Source organism: Calidris pugnax, unplaced genomic scaffold (genome assembly GCF_001431845.1).
Source record: "Calidris pugnax isolate Ruff unplaced genomic scaffold, ASM143184v1 scaffold103, whole genome shotgun sequence".
NCBI lineage: Eukaryota > Metazoa > Chordata > Aves > Charadriiformes > Scolopacidae > Calidris > Calidris pugnax.
The window spans coordinates 7658432-7682995 of record NW_015090990.1 but is presented as its reverse complement, the minus strand read 5'-3'; the positions used below and the strand labels follow the sequence as shown (position 1 = coordinate 7682995).

The 24564-nt window shown below is 36.3% G+C and overlaps 1 protein-coding gene and 1 long non-coding RNA gene across 7 annotated transcripts in view; both read right to left on the bottom strand.

The window, feature by feature from the left end:
* Nucleotides 1-23156, bottom strand: part of UBR3 (ubiquitin protein ligase E3 component n-recognin 3 (putative)) — a 99680-nt gene extending 76524 nt beyond the window's left edge. For 3 of the 6 annotated variants that reach the window (XM_014954167.1, XM_014954168.1, XM_014954169.1), the window contains exons 1-10: nucleotides 23022-23156; nucleotides 22459-22617; nucleotides 20667-20810; nucleotides 20002-20051; nucleotides 15353-15419; nucleotides 11383-11513; nucleotides 7094-7322; nucleotides 3096-3275; nucleotides 2190-2323; nucleotides 128-214 (exon numbers count right to left, since the gene is read on the bottom strand). In XM_014954167.1, the coding sequence (XP_014809653.1) occupies nucleotides 128-214; nucleotides 2190-2323; nucleotides 3096-3275; nucleotides 7094-7322; nucleotides 11383-11513; nucleotides 15353-15419; nucleotides 20002-20051; nucleotides 20667-20810; nucleotides 22459-22617; nucleotides 23022-23097 (1257 nt within the window). In that variant the 5' untranslated portion in view covers nucleotides 23098-23156. Of the gene's footprint in view, nucleotides 1-127; nucleotides 215-2189; nucleotides 2324-3095; nucleotides 3276-3705; nucleotides 3811-7093; nucleotides 7323-11382; nucleotides 11514-15352; nucleotides 15420-20001; nucleotides 20052-20666; nucleotides 20811-22458; nucleotides 22618-23021 lie in introns of those variants that run through there. The other 3 variants (XM_014954171.1, XM_014954170.1, XM_014954172.1) reach the window with 3 other exon arrangements.
* Nucleotides 12633-14704, bottom strand: LOC106895087. The gene is made up of 3 exons (XR_001413357.1): nucleotides 14458-14704; nucleotides 13924-14028; nucleotides 12633-13099 (listed from the first exon to the last, which is right to left on the bottom strand). It is a non-coding gene; the product is annotated as an uncharacterized LOC106895087 (long non-coding RNA).
* Nucleotides 23157-24564: the final 1408 nt, after the last annotated feature.

The following is a 24564-nucleotide window of genomic DNA, read 5'->3' as shown; positions in this document are numbered from 1 at the left end:
CAGCAAGGCAATCCTTTTTCAATCAGTACCTAGAACTATAATTTAATTTAAAGGGAGGAGGCAAGAGTATCACCTTTGAAGTTTAACCAGATTTTCACAGTACTTTGAATTCATTAAGGATACTTACCTCATCTACAAAGTTGATAGCATCAAACCAGTCCTGAAGTGCTTCAAGGCAGTATCTGACAACATTTCGTGTGTATTCCTGTGTTTCCTGCAAAAAGAGAAACCAGTGTACTATACAAGCCTGAACATTTTTTAAAGTGTCACTGCTTTCCTACTACAAATAAATATGATTATTTCGAGAATGTATTTACAGTGCATAATTTATGCCCTCATCATATGGAAAACAAAAGTATTAGGATGGTTTCACTGTCACTTTAAAAGATTACCATTTTAATGGTGAAAACTAAGGCACCTTCAGAACACATCAGAAAACCAGCACCGGGATTCTGTGAACAGTCAGCTGGTCCTAGTGCTTACTGTTGTTTAATTTATCCATTTATTTTTAACAAAAATTTACAGATGTAAGCATAAAAAAAGTCCTTCCATGCACTCAAAAGGAATGGCTAACGTTCTGTTAAGTTTTATCTACTGAAAGGTCCTTATAGTGCACACAATGCACTTGAAATGCAATGATAATACAGTAGTGCAGAGATGTTAATAATAAGCAAATCTTCTTATGATTGTATGATATAACTCTGTAACAATGCCCTCAAACTAAAATATATTTCAGATTAAATCATGTATTTCAAGACTAGATCTGTACATTGCCCTCCAGGAGAGAAGCAGTGATGTGCAAGAAGGGAAGGCAGGAGGGGAGCTAAATCAAACTGCTCTCTGATCAGCAGAGCTTACAGAGCCTCGTTTCTTAAGGACTTTTCCTTTAATCTTCCCTTCCCCTGAACACAGACTCCAGACCTGCCTCAGACTCTTAGGATATGTATGACACACTTCTCATGCAAAAGGCAGCAATGCTTTGCCCAGCCAGAAGCCCTGCAAGTCCTGACTGGCTCAGTCAGACACCTTTTCTCATCAGGACTACAAGAGCCACGCTCCCATCCTGCTGCTCCACCTTCTATGGTGGGGAGGCTCCGCTGGCTTTCCCTCTCCTGTAGGATGTGAGCTGGAATCTCTTCCCACCCATCAGGTTTCACTAAACAAGTACAACAATTAAGGTCTGAAATTCCTAAAACTCTTTCAGATCTATTGGGAATGACCAAAAGGCTAAAACAGGGGGTGAAGACATGACTGACACGTGCAGCAAGGAACCATAAAGGCCTTAAAGAAAAGGCAGACCCTCCCACCCCTAAACTAAAATGAAAGGAATGCTTCAAAAAGCCAGAAGTTGTAATTCAGTTTTCAAAAGATAATTTAGACTCATAAATTGATATATTCATAATGTATCAGTGTAACTAACATCATGCAAAGGCTTTTGCAAAGGCCTGGTTTAAACTGTTTTAAGATTGCAATGGTATCTCACACACATTTTCAGTGCACAGTTCAATTCAGGTATTACTGTCTCGTGGATGCTATTATGTATCTTAATAAGCTAATTTCTAATCTAAGTATTTATTTCATAAAAAATAACCACAAACACACAATAAAACGTTTTTTTTTATATATTCAGTATTCCCATACACTGATAGATTCCATTTTTATTATAACATAATTTAATTTACAGTGTAGCACATAATAACATGCTCTAGTTAGGAGACCACGAGATGTCAGAACTTAAGAGGCTTTCACCTGAGGTTGTTAGTTAAACAACACAAAAACATAAATTACTCCATCCCCCATCATAATGAAGTGTCTATTTGCAGACACAACCAACATTAGGGACAACTTCTGCATCTCCTCTCACAGTGAACCGAGGCAGAATGACTCAGAGACATTTATCAAGTTCTTCATCAGATTACAAGTTATTCCATATGTGCAGTCATATGGAATGACTGTACACATCCTGAACTTGTAGTCCCAGTTTTGGAGACAATAATTAAGTACAGGCATGAATTCTCTACTCACTATACACAGAATCCAAGTTGATCATGGTTTTGTATATTAGGTAAACAGTGGCCACAAAACCCAAGTCTTTTCAAACACAAAACAGACAGAACTTTCAGATTTGAGAGCTCTACAATAAATCATGAATAAAACTAAGAATAATGTCAGAGAATTGTTAGTCTTACCCTAACTTTGCAGTGTGACAGAAGACCCCACATTGGCTGGGCACAGGCTTCCAGCTCAGCAGCAAAGGCAGCGTAGTAAGTCTGCGATTCAAACTCCACATGCTCATTTAATTCTCGTTTATTTAAATTCATACCTTCAAAGATTTAAGCAGAGTTATACAATCAAATATTTAACTAAGTGGAATGCAGTATTTTTAGTGTTATGGATTCACACATCTATTAAAAACTACAAACTGTAATATTCTATCTTATGTAGCAGCAGAATAATAGATAAAATATGAGAACAACCCTCAAAGTTTGAACAGAAACAGACCAGAAAAAAAACACTAGCTCTAGATTGGCTACTAACCACAGTCCTTGCTGTTCAAGTGACATTAACACAGACAGGAGCCTTTTTACTTTGAACCTCTCTTAGTCAATGAGAACATTTGGATGGAAAATATCTGGTCCTCTTTCTACGTAGAACGTCTATCAGGATTGAAAAGTTCACCATTTAAAAATATTTTTTTTAAATAATAAAAAAGTTTCTTACAGCAACACTTAGAAAAAGATTTAGATTTATCAGATTAATTTAGCTAATATTTAAATTTATAACTTCACCAGTGAAACATTTCTAGCACACATTATGATTTGTACTTTAAGTACAACCTGAGAATTCTGGCACCATGGATCTCAGCCAAGTGTGACGTAATTGCTCTTTAACTAGTCCACACAAGACAAAGATCCATTAGATCATTTTCAAATCTACCTGTTTTCTAGAATATACTGTTTCCTTCCAGGAATAGAGACTTGTGGGAATACTAATGAATTAAATATTTTACATACAGTAGTATAAGGATTTTGCTACTGTGAACAGTAAGCTGCCTTAACATCCTTGTATTAGTACCGATCATAAAAATCACATACCTTGAAAGAATGATACAAAATTCATCCATGTAACCAAAAGACCATGATCTTCCAAAAATTTCTTTGCCACACTTTGGTGTGAAAGTATGTTTATAAAATCACTAACCAGGGGCCAGTAAGTATTATTCTTCAGTAGTGCTTCCCCACAATTCACCACAACGTGTAAACTATTTTCTTCATCTAGATTTAAAAAAGAAAAAAGAAAAAACTTTTTTTCCTTCTTGTTGTAGTTTTTAAATAAAGTTACAAGATAATGCAAAAATACTAATTTGGATTTACTGTAACATTGCAATCACATATAAAAAACTGCAGAAAAGAAGAATGGTTATTTTGTGGTACCTGAGGCAGTTTCCGCATCATGGATTCATCAACACAGATCCCACTCCAGTAGGAAAAACACATACTTTAAACAATATCACAACCTTTGAAAAGCACTGCATTAGTAAAACCATCACAGCTATGCCTTTTTTGAATATTCTCAAGGAGTACAAAAAGACTAAACAATACAATTCCTATTATGAACATGTGAGATCTACTTTGAACTTGACACACCTCCAGCGCACAAGCTACCTCACAGCACGCAAACAGGAATCGGGTGATCAAAACCTACACTGGCATGTTCAGGCTGAGAAGGACAGCAGAGTATTTCCACTCTGAAACTGGGACAGAGAGAGGGGTTAGGCAGCCTTCCTCAGGTTAGGGCAGAAGGTGGTTTCCAGTAGTAGTGGAGAAGAAATCAGGGGGTGGGAGGTGAGGGTGGGGTGTGTAGAAGTCTCCTCCCTGAATCACAGAAGTACATCCTCTTCATCTGTCAAATAAACATCTTTATTAGATTTTCATAAGAGGGACCCCTGGAAAGACCAGAAGGGAAACAGGATTGGTCCCAGATTCACAATCCAAGGGAAATAACTTCCAGTACCCATCTGTCAGCTGCTATTCTATTTCAAGCAAACAGAAGAAAGAAAATCTTGCATCTGATGATCAGCCTTGGGGATGGCTCTTGTCCAGTTCAAATGCACTGAAGGACCTTCGTAGTTGCCCTTTAGACAGTGAAAGGGTCACAAGCAGTATGACACAGCCACAGCTAAAAGGACACTTATTAAGAGACTTCAGTCTCTGGCTGATGAATCACATCTGTATCTGGAGTGGTACTCTTTATATATAAGCTTTTTTCCTTCCCTTTGTTGAAACTACTGAAGAAAATACTTTTTTTCTTTTTGCTCTGAGGTTGTTTATTTTGTTGGTTTATTGGTACCGGGGAAAAAAATTACTCTCTTTCCCGCTATGTGAACAGGTTTTCTAACTTGAAGTCATACAATATTTTAATCTTGACAAGTTTTACTTCCCAAAACCACAGTACAGTCAGAAAAATGAATCAGATTTCATCCTGAAAAATACGCAGAGTTGCACACAACTATGAGCAGATACCTTATTGTTACCATAAGGCAATGCAGATCTCCGTTTCTTGAAACTGACTCCTATCTATTACACTGGAAGGAACAGGAAGCCAGAAGCACCCTGTGCAGCTTCTCAAACTTCTCTGCCACAGTTGATCAAATACTTTTTAACCTCTCTCTTGTTATCTGGGACATCTGCAAAGAAAGGAAACTGGGTCTTGTTGCACAGCTGCCTGGTTCCCATGTGCTCACACAGCCCAAACAGGGCAACATCTCAGTTGGCTCTCCCTGAACCCACTGAAGGACTTCACAAAGAGACAACAGTTACGTGTTGCTGATTCTCTGCCCCAGCAGAGATTAGACAAATCCAGGGTTACTTCAAATTGGCAGGGGCTTTGCCTCTTACTCAGAGTGCTCTACAAGCCAGGGTTAATGTAAGGTCAGTCAAAGGAAAAGAATTGTTTAGTTGTTTTTTTTAAAGGATGAACCACTACCAAAACTTTTTCCTTGGGGTATAATTTCTTCTCCCGTTAGAAGTTCAGTAGAAGGGAAGTGCTGAAAGAAAGGATAAAAGTCTCTAAAAGCATAGGGACATATATCTTCCTAGGGAGCCAGTTTTATCATCTGCACCCATATTTCACCTCTTCAGCCTCTCACACCAAGTGTGAGAGAGGTAAGCTGAACCAGTAACACTTTCAAAGCTGGTATCAACACAGCTCCTAGGTCAACTCTGTTTCAGGAACACAGTTTGCCACTTGGCATCCACAAACACACTTAATGAACTGTAAACTTTTAACAGGTGCCAGTTGTCCAAAGAAGAGTTAGGATCTGCGAGCAGTACAAACTAAACATGCCTTAGCAGACAGACATCCTGCTCCACGTTCTCCTGCTCCTCTCCAACTTATTTTCTCTATCTATCCATTGGCTGGATTTGTAAGTGTTGACTCGTTTGGATACTAAACAACCCACTTGTTTGCACTAGCTGCACAAACAGAATTCTTCTCAATTTATTTCTCCAGCAGAGACTTCTAACAGACTTCTCTCTACTTCCAGCATCGTAAGATATACCTTGAACTAAACACAAGATACGAGCCCACAGAACAGCAAAAGGCGGCTCACAAGAACGTGAGAGGGGAAAACACCCAAAGTATTTCATTAAAATTCTTCTGTCAGTTTACAGTACACGCAAGCCCTCATATATAAGTAGTGAGGCAGAAATGTTGTGAAAACACTGAAAAGCACCAGACAGATTCCATAATGGAGTCTTAGCTGAGACAAATCACTGGTGCTGGGGAAAAGAAACAGGTCCCATCAAGTCTTGGGATGGATCTGTGAGAAAAGACTTACCCCTGGAGAAGCTATCACAAATACATCTGACATTACTCAACTTATCAGTTCCAGCTTAGTTAATTACCAGGAAGTTTCTTCAGATAATGTCCAATCACAGTCACAGCCTTTTTGTTTGGCTGCAAATTCTGATCCACTACAGCAGTTTAGCACCGTGCTAGCAATGCTCCATACTGACCAACAAGTTAAATTCAGAAGGAGCTTAAAAGTAGTTTTAAATTACATTCCACCATTATGGCATTAGTTTAGCAAAAGCCACTCGATATAAAAAACTCTTAAAGATCCAACATTTTTCATTGAATACTAAAAAGCAATCTATGCAGGGCAACAGGAAAATTTCTCATGTTGAAGTGCAGCTGATTGAGGGCACTCTTTATAGCAATATGACTGAGGATTTCCCGTTCCAGTACAGTCATTCTGTATTAGGCTATACATAGAGTGGACTCCGAGACAAAGGATACTTCAGACAAGAAAAATTGCAATTTTATGCAGAAGTTGATGGTACTTATTTAGCAGCAGCAGCCAGCCTATCTAGAGAGTATTTGCAAATTCAAAGCAGGATAAAGAGGGCTGAGAACTCTGCGGTCTGTTAGGTACATAAAAGCCTGAAAAACAGAAGTCGTCGGCAAGATTCTTTGTGCCACCTTTTCAGATAAGGACAGGTAAAACAAGGAGGGTAGAAACAGGAGAGCTGTTTTCACTAGAAAAGTTACACACTGTACACCAGTTCCAATTGCCACTGTCAAACAAAAGCTTGATCAAATGATTATATTTACAAAGTATTAAATCATTCTGTTCTAATTATACCAAGTTTTACTAAGGTAATCAGAGGTGAGAAAAAATTAAAACAATTTTAAATACTTCAAATAGCTTGTGAAATACTTTGAAAATATTTTTTAAATTAAAGGTCTCAATTTGCATATATAATTTGTCATTCAAATGAGCTGCACAAACGGTGTTTATGCGCTTTACCCAACAAATGAAGCACCTGCAAGATAATGCTCTGTATTCTAAAGTATATAACATTCCTACAAAGGAAAACCCTACAAACCAGAAGACAGAAAATCAGTATCACTCTTGGTAACTATATTTACATTTCTAGGAAATTTTGAGACTCAGCCTCTACCTTATATTGCTAGAGCCTGTGCATTTTTGGGAAGAGGTTGGGGGGTGGACTGACTACTAAAGAAAGACATTAAGTTTCCTCTATAATCAATTTATTATCCACAGAAACAAGCAAACAAACGAACCTACCTTGCAATTCACTTTTAATAAGGCAACTTTCCATCATATATAACAGCACAGTGACCATAATATCCAGCAGCTGACATTCTTCTGTTACTTGGCGTGCTAGTTCTTCATTGCTGAACAACTGAACGCTGATATGCACAATTCTATTAGACATTGTGTCTGATTCATGGCTTTTCTTCAGTGTTTTCATAATAAAAGCATAATGCTGAACAAAAGTTTTGGTAAAAGCAATCTGCAAATTATAAAGAAATTTTGACATTAACAAACACCATACAAAAAGTATAGCTTTCTTTCATTGTAAAATATTCTCTTACAAAAGTACAACCAACATATCCTAAGAAACAAAGACCAGTTGCCATGACAAACCAAAACTGATGGTCTAACTATCCCATGTCTAGTTTCTAGAGACAGTCCACCTGAAAAGACCTATCTATAGACTAGTAACATAAACCTCCAATTTTATTATCTTACACCAAAAATATTATCTTCTCATTCTATACTTCCCACACTAAAAAAAAAACCAAGCCCAGAAATGCTGAAACAAGGAATATAAGATCTCAGCATACGCGGGAAAGCAGTGAAGTTATAATAATAAATTTATCCTAAATTTTTTACATCCTAAAGCAGGGAACAGTGTCCCAAAACGATACGCTATGAACAATATGATCCATGGTGCCCAGTGAAGCTGCCTTATCACCTACATTTGTCTACCCATGGAGTAAAGTTTTAATTCATCTGTCAAGGATGACACTTCAACACATAATTTCATCTGCTATCATAATATCCTACATGTTATTAATAAATCTTTAGTGCTTTCTGCTAAATAATTAAAGTCATTAGCAACTCTTGTTGTTCTTCACATAACTGTTAGAGTTTTTTTAAACCAGACCAATATTTAAAAGTATTGATATATATGCATATAAATCTTCATACAATTTCTTGTCCCACTCCATTAGCCTCAAATTGCATTGTAAACCAACCTTCTGCACTGCATATACATGTGTGCATATTTGCCAGTTTTGAAATCACTTCTCACTTAGTACTTCAAGTTCTGAATTAATGCCATCTGGACTTCCTTGACTTAAGGAGAGATAATACAAGCTGTGTAGCGATTAAAATTTGCAGCTCAAAGTCTAAAATCCCCAGTCTATTTCTTCTGGAAGTATTAATCTTTCATAAGCATAAAATTAGAAATTTTAAAACCACCCTCAGGCAGCTGTGTTTTCACCAGACTGTATACAAATCACTACTTCATTTTACCTGCCTCAGACTCTGTACTGCCATATTTTTATTATAGCACTACCATGTTATTCTCATTTAGAGAATATTTCCAAAAATATCATGATGCCATAAAGCTGCTGTTGGGACAAAGACTGCTTCTTCCAGCAAATATCCTCAAAAATAAAGTTGCTCGTGCAAAAAAAATGGACCAAAGTGGGGGTGAGGAAGTCACTGCAGGAAACACTACAACGCTGCTTAATTTGCTCTCCCTTTAGCTGGTTCACATTGATGGAAACCTGTATAATAATTGAAAGTGTCTTCTATATGTAGCACCCAGCACAATGGTAATTGTTTTCACCTAAAGACTTTTCACAGCAACGTATTTGCAATACTTGTACAGAGTTAATACAGTATCATTCTGGTATTCCAAGGCAGAATAACCTATCATATAATTTCCTTTAAATTAAAGCTTGATGCAACTGTAATCACTGTCAGTGACACTTATAACAAACATCAAGATGTTTACGCTATTAATATTAAGCCTTAAACACAAATGACACACCTGATATTTTAAGAAGTTAGTATAATAATGCTAAAAGTATACTTTATTTATATATTACTTCTTCACATTGTATTACAGAAAATTATAGACTGGAGCAAGAATGAAGATATTGACAGAACACATCTTTTCAAATACTTACTCAGCTTCCAACTATTTGCAAGTAGTGGCTTCCTAAGACACACACGTTTTCTCTATATTTAATTACCTTCACTGACTTACACTCTATGATTGTGTGCAGCTTCTAAATTTCTAGCCTATGCAAAAACAAAGTTCATTTCTTCATCTGGCCTTTCCTTTTTGGTGGTCACTCAGAAATCCCAGAATTTTTAGGAGCCCAACATCAACCCCATGTTTCATTTAGAACTTGCACTTTCCACGTTTATGTTTTCAATGCAAAGAAAAACATAGTTCTGCCAGGTGAAAGCTTTGCTAAAATTACATTTCCAGTAGAAAAAACATTCTACAGAATTTGTAGAATAGCATATCCAGGGGTGAGTGAATTCTTATTGCTGTAATAACTGCTTCAACGTGCACTACAGGAGGTGCCTGACAAGGCATAGCATAATAATGAGTGAAGATAATTATGTTTGTTGATTCATTATCTTTACCAGATGCTTTTGCATTTCTTTACTTCCTGTACTTCAGATTTCAGCAAGGCTCTGCTCTTGGATGATTTACACTCTTCCAAAAGCTTCATCTTTATTGCCTTCATCTTGGTCACATGAAGGTTAGTCCTATTTCTCTGACCCTTTGTTTCTACTCTTGCAGAAACCTTGTCCACACCATAACACCTCTAATTGCTTGGAAGCTCTAGTAAATTTCTCTCCTGTCTTCTTCACTTGTAAGTCTTCCAAGCTTCAAATATCAGAGAGTGCTGGAAGAGATGCCTCAGGCACAAATGCTGTAAGGCAAAGACAACACACTGTTTGTCATGCTGTCCCTGTCATATGCAAAAGGAGGGAGGGGGAGAAGAGCTAGTTAACCCAGGGCTTTAGCACACCGCTTTCAACACCTCTTTTCAATACTGCAAATTCTGAAAAAGTTTGTTTTCCTACTTAAAAATAAACCTGTGCAACAGAGATTGCTGGTGGCTCACTGATTGCTGCATAGGTCATGGTGGATGGATTCAGTCAGCTCTACTACATTTATGCTAGAAATCAGAGATTTCAACAACTTCTGAGCATGCACAGATAGCCAGCTCTGTGCTATGTCTGGCCAGCTTGCTCAGTTTATCAGAAAACCAACCTAGCAAAATTCTACTGATTTAACAAGCTAAATCAGGTCATGAAGAATCAGACAAATTGCTCAACAGCAGAGACAGAAAAAATTAAGGCAGTATATGTGGTGTAGATGGGATGGGAGAAAGTAGCAGAAAGCTGAGAGATCATTTGGAACAGTTCATATCCCTACAGGTGTTCCTACTGTTTGAGAATGCAACGTGATTAAACAGCAAACAAGCTTCATAAAAGCTAAACAAAAGCCTGAAAGATAAAACATTCTTCTGTATATAAGGAATTCTAGCTTCATGGCAATGATCATCAGCGAAGAAGTCCTCAAGTATTAGTTGAATCCAAGACCAAGATGAATCTATGCTGGTATCCCAGATCAAAATGCTGTCTTGACGTGGACCGAGTATTGCTGAAAGCCTGTATTTATTTTTTTTGTTCTTCTTTGCAAGTTATCTTCATATCCTTTGCTTTGACATAGGAAGGTTTTAAGGGGGTACGAATACAGGGCTGTCCCATTATAAACTGATATTTTTGAAGAAATCTGTATGCCTGGACTTCAGGATTTCTTGATCTTTGCCTCCCAGCAGGGATTGAGAAAGTCCAAAATATTTTCATGGCTCAAAGGTATGACATGATCAGAGCAAAATGTTAAGCCTGACTGCTATGTATACTTGGTCTTGGAACACATAGAGCAAACAACCAAACCTGGCTGCACACCAAGATTTAAAACAGGAAGATGACATCCAGTCTCCATTACTCCAGGCAAGGAGATGTCTGGTATGGACAACTGCAAAACTCTTTAAGGAAGTGGCTGGAAGGCTGCCACAATCACCTAGGGCATCGCTGCAGCAAGAATATTCACACTGTAATGGCCTACATGGAGAAACCACTGCCTACTAGAACAGTTGCAACAGAAATGAAGTCACTGTAGGTATTTAGCAGTCATACCATGCTACAGAATCACTTAGTGCTCATCCACATCTTTTAATTGATAAATATCCAATTTACAAAATAAAACAAAACAAAATTCACACACGTAAATACACATTAACAGCCAAAAAGGAAAAAAGCAAACCACACGAACAAAATTAATACTGCTTAGTTATTCATCTTGGTTTGTCCACATTTCTCTTCAAGTACTCAAAACAATATAAAAGACCTGCATTTTTGTACTGCTTATTATTGAAATATAAACATATGTGATCTCATGCAAGGCATAATACACACTAAGTATGTGAATAAGAAAAGACATTTAAGTTTGAATGAAGTAATGTAAGTACCTTATAATCTTGATCTGGCAGCATGTTGAGTAAGAAAGTCACCATCTTCTGTGGAAACTCATATTTTATTGTCCAAAATAATAATTCTTCTAGAAAACATTTATGCTTCAAAACATCCATGATAGATTGATCTGCATAAGAGGTTGAGGAGGGGATGTGTAATGTAATAATTATTAAAACTAAAAATAATGATAGTGCAGTTGCACCGTCATATAAAATTTAGTAAGAAAAATTTAAGAACATCTTAGTGCACTCTCTAAGTAATTTTTTTTTCAAAAACACTGGGAAAACAAACATGGTCAGCACTGCAACGTGTCAGAGTCTGTAACAATAAAAAGGACCTCACAGAGAAGTCAATGGAAATTTTCAGTATAGTTATACCACAGAGTCCAGTCTTCATTGATTGCATTTAATCATATGACCTTATTGTAATAGCTCCATTAATTATAATGAATCACAGCAATTTGCACAATGTTTACACAGCCACTTAATCGAGGAAAACTGTTAATGTAGACTACTAGTTAGCTGAAGCTATTATAGCAAAACAACAACATACAACTTATGATTAAGTGATGAGTTCTATCACCTATGAACACTTATGTTCTATTTCAAAGTTTTAAACAAGCTAAGTAGAAGCAACAATCTATCAGTTATCTTATTGTTAAAGCAATACATGTACTGATTGACCAACAACAAAGTTTTTGTTTGCTTGGTTGTTTGGGGTTTTTTTCCAATATACAAATCACCATAATCAGATAATCAGGCACTGGAGAGACAGTCTCATCTTTCCCCTTTCAACTCCTGGCCATTGACTCTGCCCCCTTACTCATATTGACAGTAGGTCCCCATGGAACACCTATGTAGGAATCAAGTCATCTTTCCATTCTGTCATCTGCATTTTCAAGCTTCGTGATTGCAAAGCCGCACAAACTGATCTCTGCTGGAATAAACTGTTCAAGAAGCTATGGCTTGACAGAGGATAAATCATATTAACCCAATTTAAAAAAATTACTACAGACTCTCTACCATCATTCTTCAAAGAGGCTGGTTATTTACAACAGTTTCTCTCACTCCTGTAACAAGCTAAAGAAAATATAACAATGCTCCTTTGTACCTAGAAATCAACTAGACCTGAAGATACACCCCATGCACAAAATCCCATATTCCAATGGGACTGTATGAAATGCTCCCATCAGCACAGATTCAACAACACTTAAGCTGTCTATCTTCTGGCCTTGAAGACTCGCCTCCCTACCGAAGTACGACAGCTTTAGGGACTGCACTGGATAGCTTTTTGCCTATCCTAAGCAGGATAGCCATTTCTGCTTTTCCTAAGCAGGAATTATCTCCGTTTTTCATTACCTAAGATCAGAGCTCCCCAGCCAAGTGACCAATCAGCCCAAAACATCAAGAATTGCAAAAGATCACAAGAAATAATGAATAATTTAAATTTTAGGGATCTCCTCAAGACTTTAGCAAGCCACACAAAGACAAGAATATGTTTTATTCAATAGATCCTACAAGTGTGAAATAAAAAGTTACCTTCACAGTCATGAAAGATATTTTAATATTAAAATATTTTGAAAAGCATTACACATCACCTACTGCAGCAAACATATGATGATCATTTACGTTCTCTTCCTCGTCTCTTGTTAAGAAATTGCATATGTGATTTTACTGCCCATGAACGCGTGGTAGCCATGCAGACTGAAGTCCTCTGTCCACAGAACAGACAGCACAGGTTTAGGTACATGCCAAATGCCCTGAGTGAGAACACTGGGCACAACTGTATGTTTTGTCACACACAAGTGACACAACAGCTTATCTGTTACTGATGTGCAGCTTTCTCATGACACATATGACAATTGAACAGTGCATATCAAACTCTTTACACAGCAGTTTCAGGCAGGGATGGAAGAATACATATCCATTTATACCTGCTACAGAATTTAAGTAGGCAGAATGCTCTTACCCAACTTGGAAAATTTGTCAAGAACACTGGGACTAACGTTCCCACTCTTGTGAAAAGCAACACATGATTTTAAATTTCTTTCAACAAATAAATAAAAAAATATATATAGTGCCTGTGGGTTTAAAATTGTCTTAAACACCAGGTATTTCAGACGGATGCAGGATGCAGGTTTTAAAACAGAGTAAAAACAAAAATTCTCTCAATGCTCAGTCCCATACCTGTATCAGTGAGCTTCAGCATAAAACCTGTATTTTCTTTAAAGAAACCTTTTATTCTTTCCTAGTGCCACAAAAGACCCCATAGACTGTTGCAAACATCTCTCTGAAATATGAGTCTTAGCATTCCAGGATATCCCCAGTATATAAATAACCCTCTATGAAGAATGCCACTAAAGACCTGGGATGGGTCAGGGAGTCTGCTTATATGGAAAAGGTAAATCTGTTTTTATTTAATACTCAGTTTTCTAAAATTTTCTTTTCATACTCTTATTTTATACCCTATTGGACATAAAATATGAATACTGAAAACTTCAGAAAACTATTTAATATTTAATAAAAACAGATACTTACCTTTCCCCCATTGGCAGACTCCCTCCTCTGGGGCTGTTATTAGGAGCTATCAACATCATGAGCACAGTCCATGTTGGGATGCCTCAGAGGGGGAAGACTACAATCCTGGGGGGAAATGAAATGTTGAATTCAAGTACCACTTTTCCTGAAATGCCACTGCTGATACTGGTTTTCAGATCTGGCAGCTTCTCAAACTGAGCTTCATCCCTGCTGATTTCCCATAATCAGTACATCAGGAAAACAGCATTTTTTCTTGCATTACTGCACTAACTTGTCTTTTAGACAAGTTAACAGCCTCTAAAATTCAAGTAAGGAAGTTTTGCTTGGATGTCTGTTAAGTTTCCTGCATTTCTTCAAAACTACCACCTCTTCCGTATTATTATTCTCTGCCACAATCCTGCACACACAATTTCTAACTTCCTAACACCACCATTGCCAAAATATTGTTCTCTGCTTTTCCAGCTTCCCAACAATCTGAAACCACTAGAAACAACCAGTCTTTCTTTACCCATACTCCTCACAACACCTTCATACCTTTTACTGACTTCATGAACCCTCGCACCTCAAATTCAAGTTCCAAACCTTCACTCCAAAGCCTTTCCAGAAATTTTATTCCAACTTTCACCACAGTTTTTCACCCAAATGTTCTTTTCTCAGGGCTTGTAATTTCTTGGTGCTTCCTATGTCAGTCTCCTCACAGTTAAAAAAACAACAACAAAAAAAGTGTTCTTTATTTAATAATAAGAGTTTAAATATTTTTCTTTAAACACTTTTTAAGCACAAAAACATGCCAAGGACAAGCACAGCAGAGGACTATCTTGTCTCTAGCCTATGGTCATTCTTGAATTAAAACTTGGACTGATCTCAATGTGAGTGCTGCTCATTTAGACCAGAAATTGCACAGAGGAGTAATTTCAATCTGGGAAAATAATGAAGTGATTTCAAAGGAGACTTCATTCGAGTATATTTTCTTAAACATTACTAGAACAATACAGAAAGATCAACCAGAACGGGGGAGAATCATTCTCGCCTGGCTGAGAACACAACCCTACCGTAGAGTGGAATAATAAAAAATTTTTTAAAAAAAAGACTGTTAAGACCAAATACATCAAAGACTTCTTTGCCAAGCTGCACTGCAACCTTGCCAGCCACACAGTGGAAATGGAACGAATTTTCAGAAGTCATCTTATGACATGAAGGTGACAAAATGACCAGTGAAACAGAGTCCCAGACAGTAGTACTCGCTCAAGGGAAACCGAAGTTACCAATTACCACAATATCACTTGCTATTCTTTTTTAGAGTTTGCTGCGTTTAATACCTGTCATGTGCAGCACTACAGTGCTTGGGAAGCGAATTAATCTCTCTAAATAATTTTTTAGATAGACATAAAGCAAATATGATAAACTGAGATCAGTACTTTATAAATACCTTTGGTGGTGCTGCTTAGTTTCACCCTCTTGCGCTTGCCCACACCTTGGCTACCATCCTGGTCCTCCTAGGTTAGGGGAAGAGTTTAAAAAATTGATAATCTATATTTAGAATTTTATTGCTAAGAGACAGTATGCTCTCAAAATTCTAGTTTAACTATCAAGCTAAAACAAAAAAGCCCTGAACATACTGTCTTACCAGAAAAATTCTTTTTGCAGTTTACAGGAGCCATGGACTCTGTGCAACTCATTAAAAAAACAACACCACACAATTTTTTAAATTGCCTTTTTTCCCCTCCTTCAGGCAACATTTTCATCTGCAAGTTCAGACATATTCATCTATTTAATTTATTTTGTAAGGTTATCCGCCTTGATTTCTGAAACTGATTGCTACAAAAATGTTTAACACTACACAATTTTTAACTGTTGCACATCCAAGGTTTCGCCATAATCTTCTGTAGGGTTTGGGTTTTTTTGTTTCCTAAAAAAAAATATCAGCCAACATATTGGCTATTAAATTTGGCGACTCGGACAAGTAGCTAGACATTTTCTAATCAATATGAAGTTCTGATCCAAGAATAAAGTATTTTTGACACCTTTAAGAGGACAACTCTAATTCCTTGTTCCCTACAGAATAATGGAAACAGTTCATGCAGGCACTTGTCATTTGAAGCTTTCAAGACACCCTGCAAACAGAACAGCAGAGGTTCCAAAATGCAATGCAAGTTAAAAACATCATCACCACCACTTTACAAAATCTAACAATGGATGTTAAAAAAGAATGTGACATTAAGGGACTCAATTAAATGCTGCATGGATCTTTACTAACAATGGTAGTCCTAATGAAACTGTGGAAATAAAGACTCCTTCTGGATCTAATAAAATAAGGGATAATGAATGCAGACATCTACTGTTAAAAATAAGTAATCAATATTCTTCTTCTCTAAGCAAATGCCATATTTTACTTCCAAGCTTCACTGGAATGATAAAGAACCTGGTACTCAAGAACTGACCATCCTCCATTGGGGACAAAGATTATTCATATTTTATATCGAAGGACTGGCCAAAAGCATCTTGCCAATGAAAGGTCTGAATTTTCCTATCCTTTCAGTTCCTCCACCTGAAAATTCATTTCAGATGGACACATATTTGAATTCTTGGGTGTCCTGCCCAGTCTTTGTCAATACACACTGCTTTTGTACTTCAGTTGGAAGCCACTCAGTTCCTAGCCACTGCTCACTCCCCCATCAGAGGGGCCAAGTATTCTAAAAATGAGACCTGCTGAGATATTACTACAAACTGCAGGACTCTGCAGTTTAAATCTTTTGCCCTGACGAAAAGGAATCCAAATTCCTGTAGCTAGAAAGTTGATAGCTGGAGGTCCCATGAGCTCTTCAGCAGTCTCAGTTAATCCAGAGAGTTGCTAGAGGGGCCTTACCCAGAAAAAAAACGCATTTGGGTATACAAATTGTGAGCGATGTGTTGGATTCTAGCCTCCAACACCACTGCTCTGGCAAACAAAATGTATTTCCCCTTCTACAGTAGGAGAAAAAATTTAAAATTAACAGACTTCATTGCAACTTTTAAAATTATTTCACTAAAAAGAAGAAAAACTGAGTGACTTATGAGAAATGCTTTCTTGAGAAGTTTTTTTTCCCCTCAATAATGTTAGACAGTTGATATCCACTGCAGGATTAAATCTTAATGTCAAGTGCAGGAGTTTTAAGAGCCTTGAGATAGTGAGTGCTGGAAGTCACACGGTGTCTGCCAAGCCCAGGGATAAAGAGTAAGAGAATGAGTAAGCAAACGTAGAACACCTTATTTTTACTCATTGGATAATGCTGTGTAAATATACCTGGATAACAGCAAAGATCTATGTAGATTTACTTCATATAATAGAATATTTAGCAATATGCCTAAGGTGTTGCCACATCTGTTGTAAATTCAGATAATAAACATTATGTAATATTAGATACCATACATAGATTTTTTACTATTGTGTTAAGTGGCAACTGGAGTCAGTAACTATATAACTGAGTAATAAGGCATTCAGTGCTCAATAAACTACAAGGGCAGCCAAACAGAGAGATCCAATGCAAAAAGGTTTATTCGTCAGTGTGGTAAAGTATCCATGGACTGGGTTTTATTTGATTCCTTGGAACACAAAAATTCATTAAATAGGAGGATAGGTTTAGATAGGGCTTTTTTTTTTTTTTTTTTTTCTTTTGCACAAAGGAAAACACGAGGAAGAAAAGCTAATAAAGGAAACTACTGGTGAATTCTCTCCAAAATACCACAGGATGGAACACAACCCATTTGAGAAGTAAAGCAGAAGTGAGCCTATACAGTTTCGGGGCCAGAGAGGGTCCAGACAAAACAAAACAACCCACAACACATCTCTCAGGATACATCCATCCTTCAATTCATTTTTAGCTTAGAACCATCTACTGTTGTAGAAGTGAAACCAAATACTGAACCATGCAAAACTTTTCAAGCTATTTAGCTCCCCACAGAAGCACTGCTCTGATCTGTAGCCTTTGAAAATTTTGCAGTCCAGCCTTTCATCTGTGAAACTACACTACCTTTAAGACTTACTTTGTAAGTAAGAACATTAACCTTTCCAGATTCATCTTAAATACCAGAGGAAGAAAATCCAGTTAAAAGTGTATTCTTGCCACATTACTTAATTAGGACCTAGTTTTACTCTGCTATAAGACAGTATAATAAGGTATAAAAAAATTTGTAAATGTCCTTGATAAATTACATGGGAGGGGAGAGGAAGAGAAGTCATAAAACAAGACAACTTTTTCCTCATTTCTCAAGGAAGCATTTCTCTAGTAACATCATTTTTCTAATAAGCATTTCAGCCTTCCACCTGCACAGTTCTGTTTTGGCTTTTGGAGGAAAGGACTTTCCTTTCAGCAATTCATGTTTGTCAAGCAGACTATGATTAAGAAAAAGATTATAAAATAAAAAATTAACTTTCTTCAGAGATACCACTAACAAAAGGGTATTTTTAGTTTAAAAAAAAAAATCAAGAAAATTTTACATTATTTTTAATTGAATCCCATACTGTATCAATGTGATTTTATTAAAGATATGAAAGTTGAAAGTGAAAAATATATACCATAAAACATTTCCATTTTGAGTGCTTAGTCTTTTATCTGCATGTTACTTCCTCATTCTTTTTTAAAATCTTGTAAATACAGATTTCAAAAAAGGGTCTTGTGCCTTTTTACAATATAACTTAATAATATAGTTGGCATCTTAAAATTGATTCCAAGTATGTGAAAATATGCAGAATTTCAATTCAGAAAAATCACATTTGTGTTAACATAATAAAATACCTACACGTATATTTACAGCCTGGAGATCGGAAACAGAAATCTCTCTAGAAAACAGGTATCTTTAACTAACAAGCTATAATGCAGTTGCTGTAATTGCTCAGTTTTTTATTCATAATATATCTTTTTCTTGAAAAAAAAAATAATCTTTTCCTGATAAAAAAATACCTTCTTCCTAAAATACCTCTCTGTCTCTACCTCCCTCTTGGACTTTATTCCCTCTTTAGAAACGTCAGCAATACACAATGTCTCTTCAGAGTCTTAACAACTTCAGTTTACTCCCTTCTCCTCATCACTTACAGAGATAAAACAAAAAGAAGAATGCTGAGCCATTTTAAGTTTATTTAAAAATATTACTTGAAGTTATTAAGATTAATGTGAATTGCCTTCTTCTTTCATGGGCCTTAAAAGTGACACTGTCAGCAGTCTTTCATGGTTTGGGTTGGAGTTTTTTTGTCTATTTGTTTGTCAAGTGATGGTGAAACAACAACAAGCAACACTTTGAAAAATGCCAAATTATAAATAGCACTGCTGAAAGAGTAACAGATGCTGTTGTGCTCATGACAGAGGCAAACATGTCATACAACTGTTTTAGACATACATGAACAATTGTTTTTACTTCAATACTTGTTGACATAGAATTCAATATAAGAAAAACTTTAAATAATACAAAGTATATTTTGTTATACTACCCTACCAGAATGGCTGCTAAGACTTACTAGTTGAAGTTAGGTTTTAAAAAGTGGGGAAAAAAAAAAAAAAAAAAAATTGACAAAGTAACTCTACCAGAATTTAACTTTCCTCATTAAATTCCACTTATTTATTACAGCTCAATCTATAAGGAGATTCCCTCCTTTTTACTCCCACTCAATATGTTTGGTAAGTAAGGTCAGGTTTACACATGGGAATTTATCTACAGAGAAATTCTCACTGCTGCTATCACTAGTTCAGCTGGATTCTCAAGTGCCAAAGACTGCTAACACCATTCACAGCATCACATGCTTTAAGTTTGTTTTAATCAAGCCAAATTTACTTGATAGGGATTTTGAACTACCTACACAAGTTTCTTCTTCATTACATACATAAATAAACTGAAATAGTACTAGCAAAAATAAAGATTTTTCAAGATATCCTTAGAAAATCAAAGGCATGAGATCTATTCCTTCATACCTCCATTATTTCAATTATTAAAATGGAGAGAGTATGTGGTAGATAGAAGTGTTAAGGTTTGTGGGATGTGGCTGCCAGCATTCTCTCCATTTAATATTCTGTTGCAGTTCATTATAGTCTTTAAAAACAGTCTCACCTCATCTGAAGAATCCCCTTGTCCTGATGTTGCTGTAGCACCTGCTAAACCTTTTGAAATAAAAAATTCAGAGATTCCTTTCATAAGTCTTATACTGAAATGACAGTATTTTACGATATTTAATGAGCCAGTATGAAATGAAACACTACATTAGCTTTCTTTAAAAGATACACAGCAGTGGACTGAGAAGTTGGAGGAAGATTTCCAAGCAGTACAAAATTAAGGATTTGCAAGTACGTTCCATTGCAGAACTTCAAAATACTGAGTTAATGGAGACATGTTCTTTCAGAAATTGCAAAAAACTCTGATGGCCTTCAGTGATTAAAAAAAAAAAATATCCACAGCACTTTTGTAAGAATAGGTGGCTTAACTTAGTTGCAGTGACAAAATTCCACTACGAGCAATTTCATCTTGCCTACTCAAATTCCACTAATGCTATGACTGGAAAATGCTGGTTAGTATATTAGCAACAAAAAGTTAATATGTTTAGCATATTGATAGAATTAAAATGAGTCCTGTGATTTGGTGGTGCACTAAATAACAGGTAAGTCTTTAAGTTTCATTAACATTTGTGGTTTGTTTTTTTTTTTAAATAAACTAAAATAACAGTTTATATAAAAACAGCAATAATCAAGTCTTCTCTTAAAATATTTTTCTACACAAACCTTGAACTGCTAATGTGCTAGTTCCAGCTCCTTGTTCCTGCATACCACATGCAATTTTATCCTCAGGAAATGCCAGTCCAGAGCCTTTCAAAGCAATGAGGTACTTTTCATGACTTTTCTTTGCACATGTATTCTCTCCAACACCTTGAATACACATGTAAAACAGCATTAAAGTACAACAACAGCTACTTGGTTCATATACTTCATATTCTATATAAGCCATCTAAAAAATGGTCCACAATGTTTGAATAAGCTATACAATTATGAGATGCAGAAGCTAAAAAGTGTTTCCAGCTGATGAACTAAAATCCAGAAGACATGAAGCTTGCTCAGTTTCTCCCTCTCTGACACAGTGTTTTCTTCTAAATGATGCACTTCATTTCCATTTTACCAGCACTGCCACCATTGCAGCAAAAAAAAGGACTAATAGGACAGGGACCTATGATTTCCAATGGGAAAAAAATAAAGCAACAAAAACCAGTAATGGCAATGTGCCATGTATAAATTTTAATATTTGGAATTATTTTTTTCAAAGTTCAAATTTTGACAGCTGCAATTAACAGATACTATTCATAAAGATATCATCATTTCAATCGTTTGATGAAGCAAAGTCTCACTGCATGCTCAGGATATAAAATTTTCCACAAAGAAATAGACTAAAAAAATACACAACATTTGTTACATAAGGAAAAAATAAACTTTAGAGGAGCAAATTCTGTCAAGTGCTTAAGGAAAAGAAAACATGAAAAAGATGACAGCATCTTTTAGCTGTGTACTTTTTACATTCAGTCAGAAGGGCAGGTTTTGCTCTAAAATCCCTTTCCTTGCTTTACCTACTCAGACACATATATTCTCCATTTCAAGAGTCCAGATAAGAATGCCTTACTTCCCACGCCCTCTCCATTTTTCTGTCTGAGGAGATCCATCACATATAGGAAAAGTCACTAAATTTCTCCCATTCCAATATTATTAAACAGGAGAGAAAGAGAGGAAGGAAACAGTATAAAGACAACTGTCCCTGAGGCAGCTTTCCTAAGTGTTTCTCCTTTCAAATAAAGATGTAGAGATTGCCTGTTCTTCAACTATCTGCTGCCCAAGCCAGTTACAGCAACTTAGATATACAGTAATTACTATTTGTTCCATACCTATGCAAAGGAAGTATGCAAAGGACTCAAAAAAGACACCTTCTAATCACAAGAAAGTAAGATGGTGTTAATTTATACTAGGTGGTGACTATCCAACATTTTCAGATTCATTCTGATTTGGTACCGGATGGAAGAAATAACTGGGGAGCAGCAGGGAGAGTTGTTTTTAAGAAAAACAAAAGCAAAAAGGCTTTGCACAAAAGTGCAGGACACACAATGGCCTTTTGCCATTCAGGTCTCCTCCAGTGACCTCTGTAAGAGCAGATCCCAAAATAAGTTAGAGATATTCCACTTTGAGTAAACTTGATATGCCTTATTTGGAAGTACTAAGCTGCCATGTTCACTTCATTTTAAAGAAAATGGATTTTCTATAAAAACCCTTTTGAAACGATGTGTCTTTATGCGATTTATGGGACACAGCAGATAAGACCTGTTCTCTTACAGGTCTTAGTAACAAATGTTACTAGTTGCTCCTGAAGCCCACCTCCCTACTATCAACAACAAAACATACCCTTAAAAACATGCATTTTTCTGGGTTTTGAGAAGTCAAATAAAAACATGCAGAAACTGAAGTGATAAACAGAACATACGCCCTTAAATTGTTCATAATTTGAAAATTTAATTATTAGAAAGAACACAAAACATACCAGAGCTAAGATCTTTGTAGAACTGTTGGCTAGTCAAAACCTGGGTAAGAACTGATCGCATTGCTCCTCCCATTTTGGTCAAGTCTTCTAGAAAGGAAACATGAGGTTCCAAAACCTGGAGGATTTTATGAAGGTCCTTCTCTGATGGTAGATCAAGAGCTGAAAACCACATAACAAAAGAACTTTGGTATAAAGGTAATGTAATTTGACCAAGACCTTCACAAGGCAGAACAGCTATGACTGCCGCAAGAGAAGCTGATTTATATATTCATAATGCTCTAAAATTCACATGTACAAGCTTCAAATTAATCCCAATTTCATTTTCTGGAAGAGCTCAACACAATGCTTGGTAACCCTTAAAACATACTTGAAAAGCTCTTCAGCAGAGAACAAAATCAAATCGCCTAGCCAGGCAGTAACTTGGATAGGAAAAGATGCACAAAATTCAGTGATATAAACTATAGATAGCATTCATGTATTCATGTACTCTGTCTTCACAGTCTGCAAAGCAAGAAATAGCAGCATGGTAAGATATGCTAGATACATGCAGATTTAAAACATACCAGGCTCATTATACCCCTCTCGTAAGTGCTGAATAAGACTAAAGATGAACTGTGGAAGAACTAATTCTGACATCATCAACAAGTCTTTTGGGACACATGGAACGTTTGAATTTGACTTAATCCGGTGCCTTTTACAAAACCTATAAAACAGATGAGAAAAATGTTAGCCAAGCACAGTTCAGCAGAGTTAACATATACTAAGAAAACCATTACTTTTTCCATTTTTCAAAGAGTACTTTTACATTCAAAGTGGTGCGGAAATGGTATTCTGAAATTCCAGTTACTATGGTCAAACCCATTTTGTTTCCGAGTCCTGAGAATTATAGAGTACCATTTTTTTTCCCTTCTCAAAGTTCACATACCTAACATCCCAGTTTCTTTCGACATTAGAAGCATTTTCCATTGAACAATTAGAAGAACTCAGAATTTTTCTTTATTAACACATACCTCTAAATTCCTGAACAGCCTAATTGAAAATATCTAACTAAACCAGTTCCTCTCCTTTCCATGAAGCAGTCAGAGTCTGGCCCGATTCTTCAAGTTCTCATTCAAGTGACTTTTTAAACATCTTTTGACATTAATAAAAACAACTTCCAAAAGCATAAATACTGGTCCTGCAAACTCTTATTTCAAATGTATAGCAACTAAAATTTACTTATCAAAGGATGACAGAAACATCCTGCAAAAATTGTGCAAATTGTTTCAATTAAAAAGAAAATAAAACATTTCTTCTTTGGAGAATTCCTGTATGGTAGTAGTTGAGGCTTGGCTAATGCACAATGACATGAGGTTGAGCCAAACCCCATTAGAGCAGACAGAATGATTTCCCACTGATTTAACATGAGCCTGACTCGAGAGCCACTGAACACTTTTCTGCTCCCAACCTGTTTTTAGAAAGAACATTTACCAACATCAAAGAGTTATCTACCCATGTCAAAAAAGAAGCTAACAAGGAATAGAGTCTAAACACACATCATAGAAGAGTAAACTACTGGAAATAGTCACAAGACTTTACCAGTAATTTTTCAAGATAAAGATTCAGAACTGGATTCAGCTTTGTTTGAATATGAAAATTGTTTCCTAAATTTATTCATGTTTTCACTATATTTGCTAAGCCATATTTTCCAGAAGAAGCCTGCTACTTTCTACAATGTAAGCCTTTCTCCTTTGAGGACCCTTAGAGTATCGTCTTCAAGAGAAGGAGGAAATAAAAGAAAGCCACAAAGCCAGTATCCAAATCTAGGACAGGAGGAAAAAAAAAAAAGAAAAAAAGAAAAAAGAAGAATACAAGTCCAGCAATTAAGATGGCATCTTCACAAGACTGGCTAGCACCTTCACAACACTAAAGACTCTTTTTGCTCCTATGCATTAGAGATACTTCTTATTAAGAACAGGTACACAAAGGACAGCACTAGCCAGATTATTTGCAGTTTGTATATTACAGCCTATCCATCCCCAAGGAGGGGGGTAAAAGCATCTGACAGAAAGAGCCTAGTGATGACTGATAACTTTCTGTTGGCTAATGCACAAATGGGTAGTTTTC